The 3,936-nt window shown below is 36.9% G+C and overlaps 1 protein-coding gene across 1 annotated transcript; it reads right to left on the bottom strand.

Moving 5' to 3' along the window:
- Positions 1 to 539: 539 nt before the first annotated feature.
- Positions 540 to 3,712, bottom strand: LOC102749570 (UDP-glucuronosyltransferase 3A2; the record flags this gene model as incomplete). Its single annotated transcript, XM_081811471.1, has 2 exons — positions 540 to 1,168; positions 3,604 to 3,712. Coding segments are annotated over 2 exons (738 nt in total), but the record flags the coding sequence as incomplete, so codon positions are not given.
- Between the last annotated feature and the right edge of the window lie 224 nt (positions 3,713 to 3,936).

Here is a 3,936-nt window from a genome sequence, read left to right as displayed (position 1 = left end):
CTATTCACAATACCCAAGATGTGGTAATAACCAAAATATCCATCCAAAAGATGAATGGTTAAATTGTATATAAAATATATATGTATAATGGAATACTTTAAAAAGAAGGAAATTTTGCAATATGGGAAAACATGGATGAAACTTGAAGACATTATGCTAAGTGACATAAACCAGAAAGGCAAATACTGCATGAATTAATTTATCTGAAACATCTAAAATAGTCAAATTCTTAGCATCAAAAGTGGAAGTTGGTTTCCAAGGTTGGGAGAGGGGAAGCAATGAGGGGAAAAGGTAGCTATTATTCCATGGAGGAAGAGTTACAGGTAAATGAGATAAATAAGATCTCGAGATCTGAGGCACAACATGGTACCTAAGTCAGTAATTATATATTGTACTATTAAAAATTTGATAAGGAGCTAAGTCTAATATTAAGTGTTTTTTACCACATAAAATAAGTTAAAATATAATACAGTAAAGTCGATTAGAAAATTAAAAATAAATAATAAAAATGTATATTCTCATTTTTTTGCCTGTCTCACCATATTTCACTCCCTGTTCCCTTAGGCAAGGGAACCACCAATTCTGCACTGAAGAGCTCTGCATGAAGTCCATATTGAGACCTAAGGTTTTACTTACTTGTGGCACTTGTTTAACAGCTCTGGCCATTAAGCCTCCAACATACACAGTGTTGGGAAGCAGGGGCCGAGCAAATTCAAGGGCAAAGTCAGAGTTAACAAACCACAGCTCTGCTTTCTTTAGGAGATGAGACAAAACTGGCCTAGAGCCTTCTGGGAAATGTTCCTTGATGGTGTTGTCAAACGTAGACTGGATTTGCCATTGCTTTATGGAGAAATCAAAGAGCATCAGAAAATTCTTCACTCTGCCCCAGAAGTCCATGTGGTCGGTTAGCCAGGAACGGTATACTGGAATATAAGACACGGGAATTGGTAGCCCATGGTCCACACTGCCAAACTGGGTGGGCAGAATCGACACAAATGGCTTCCCAAGCTTCTCAGCAACCAGGAAAGAACAGAAGTCAAATGCTTCAACAAATACCAGGTCAAAGTTCTCATTTTTTAAGAAATCCATGATATCACTTCTCCTTAGCAAATCACTGCATCGAATCCCCAGTTGTCTCATTAACTTTACAAAGTTGTCAAATGCTCCTCTGTTTAAAACAAAAGTAATGACAAATATTCATTGAAGGTGTTAATTTCACAATACTTAGGAGAATCTTTGGCTCAAAGAAAATAGCCCAGGTAAGTAAGACCATATCTGGCAGCAGCCCACCTATTTTACCAGTGTTCAAGGAATACTCTGCTCTGGGTGTTCCTGCTTCTTAAAATGTTCTCACTTCCTCCCCTCCCCTTTCTCTGACCAATCCATATGCCTGCACTAGCAAAGCTAATTTAGGTCCTTCTGCATTGAAAACATTCTCTGTCACTAGTAGATCTCAAAGTCCCATGTCTAGTTGATACATTCTGTGATGTTCTGTTTAACTTTCATTTGTATACTGACCTTTTCTGAGTGACTGTCCTGTTTCCTAACCAAACTGTGAAAGTAACTTCAAAGCATCAATATTCATGATGCAGCCCTTTTATTTGAAACTGGGTATATCCTAAATTTGACAGATTGCCTCACACAACGAACTTTCTGATGGTAATATTAGAATCCAACTTCTAAGCTGAACAGGAGATTTACATCTTCCTACCTGAAAAGATTAACATTTAAAACAAACAAAAATAAAAGCCTATTTGAAGCTAACTACTACCTTTCCACATCATTCCAGATGGAGTATTCATGCTTATTCCAAAAGTTCATGCTAAAATTTTACCAATATCTATTAAGACTCTTGCCTATGGCACTATTCCAGGAACTATTCTCTCAATGATTTCCCATCAATGCCTGCAAGAAAAATGATCTTTTTCATACAGCACATGGGCAACAGATGAGAATATTCCTAATCAGAGATTACAGGTCAGATGCTTTGGAGACCCATGGGCCTCCTACTTGAATGAAGGACTGAGAGAATCAATGACCTGGCAAACCTATAACCTGTACAACATTCCACCTTATCAGCCCACTGAAAGAAGAACCACAGGTGAGAGCTCATTAGCAATATGAAGATGCCTACACATGCTACAGAATCAACTACAAGTGAAAACAGATAATTAACTAAAATTATCCTCTATAATATTTTAAAAGATTTTCATAAAGAATGATTGCTAAATATTATTGACAAATTCAGGATATGAAGTACAAATTCCTCTAAAGTAGAGCATGAATCATATTGAAATTAAGATAATAAATTGAAAAAATACAGGAAAGCACTTTGTTCAGTATATTGCACCATATTTAACATGTGTGTGAAACCAGTCTTCAAGGGGCACCTTGGGGACTCAGTTGGTTAAGCAACTGACTCCTGATCTCAGCTCAAATCTTGATCTCAGGGTTGGGAGTTCAAGACCCTTGTTGGGGTCCATGCTGGGCATGCAGCCTACTTAAAAACAAAAACTGAACAAACAAACAAACAAAAAAACAGTCTTTGACACAATAAATCTGAGGGAGAAGAGATGAGACATATAATTCAAACATATATGAGTAACAATACAAGATAAAATAGACGTTTCAAGTGAGTACTTTTAGATCAGATCTCTTATAGAGGGGAGAATTTGGTCTTCTAGTTTGACTAAGGAATTGGGCTTTAGGAAAAAAGCCAGATTTTAGGACCACCTAGTAGCAAATAGAATTTCTTTATTTTTTTAAGATTTTATTTATTTATTTGAGAGAGAGAGCGCGCGCACAAGTGGGGGAAGAGGCAGAGACACAGCAGACTGCCCGCTGAGCATGGAGCTCAACAGGGGCTTGGTGGTAGGCTCAATCCCAGGACCCTGAGATCATTACCTGAGCCAAAGTCAGATGCTTACCCAACTGAGCCAACCAGGCACCCTGCTAATAGAATTTCTAGGGAAAGAAGGGGGATGGACATTAGGCCTGTGTATTAACCAAACAAGGGATAAATTTGGGTCTTTACCTTCTAATGTCAAAGATGAAGAACTTTCTATACATCTCAGATAATGACAAAATCCCTCAGGTTACTCACTGATTGTATATCACCAAGATATTTGGTTTTTTTAAATGAGTTTAAAAGACAGTGGTTCAAGGCATTAAATAACAATATTCATAAGCATCTTTCTATTCTTGAATTTATGTGAGGAAAAGGTAGGAAAAAGAAGTATAACCTGGTGGTTCATTGCGTACCAACAATGAGAAATTAAGTTGTCTATCCCAATTTCTGTGTTATGGAGAATATATAGGCAAACACTGTAGATGGAATGTTGCAAGGAAGATCCAGAGGAACAGTCCCTCTCACTATACAGAAATACATTCATGCTTTCAGTGGAAGAGCCACAGGATACACAGACTAAATGATTGGTAGTGCAAAACTCTACTCCATCCATCCACTGCCAATATCATTGATCTCCCCATCCATCCACTCATCCATCCATCCATCCATTTGTCTTAAACTCACACCAAGCATGCAACTATTCATCCCTATCACTAAAGTGGTAAGTCTTTCATTCAGAGAATAAAAGAAATTACCTGCCATGCAAAGCTTCTGTCACAAAGAAATCAAAAGTGTTATTAAAATCTTTTCTATGATCTTCAGGTGGAAGCCAACTGATAACTTTGTATGAAATTTCATTCTTTTCTAAAAATAAAAATAAAAAATAAAACACCAGTAAGGAAATGTTTAATTATACCATACAACCCAAATTAACATTGGCATGATGATATCATGGTTTCTTTATTCCAAGGATTGTATATATATTCAAATGTTTGCTTTTTGAACTTTGGTTTGGTTTGGTTTTTCTGCTTTCTCATTTCTTCAGTCAGGCAACCTGCTGAACTTTACTGAGAACCATATAATGATAT

This window comes from Leptonychotes weddellii, unplaced genomic scaffold (assembly GCF_054177405.1).
Source record: "Leptonychotes weddellii isolate Sample4059 unplaced genomic scaffold, ASM5417740v2 HiC_scaffold_7843, whole genome shotgun sequence".
Taxonomy (NCBI): Eukaryota; Metazoa; Chordata; class Mammalia; order Carnivora; family Phocidae; genus Leptonychotes; species Leptonychotes weddellii.
The sequence above is the reverse complement of the archived record's forward strand: the minus strand, read 5'-3'. Positions and strand labels throughout refer to the sequence as shown.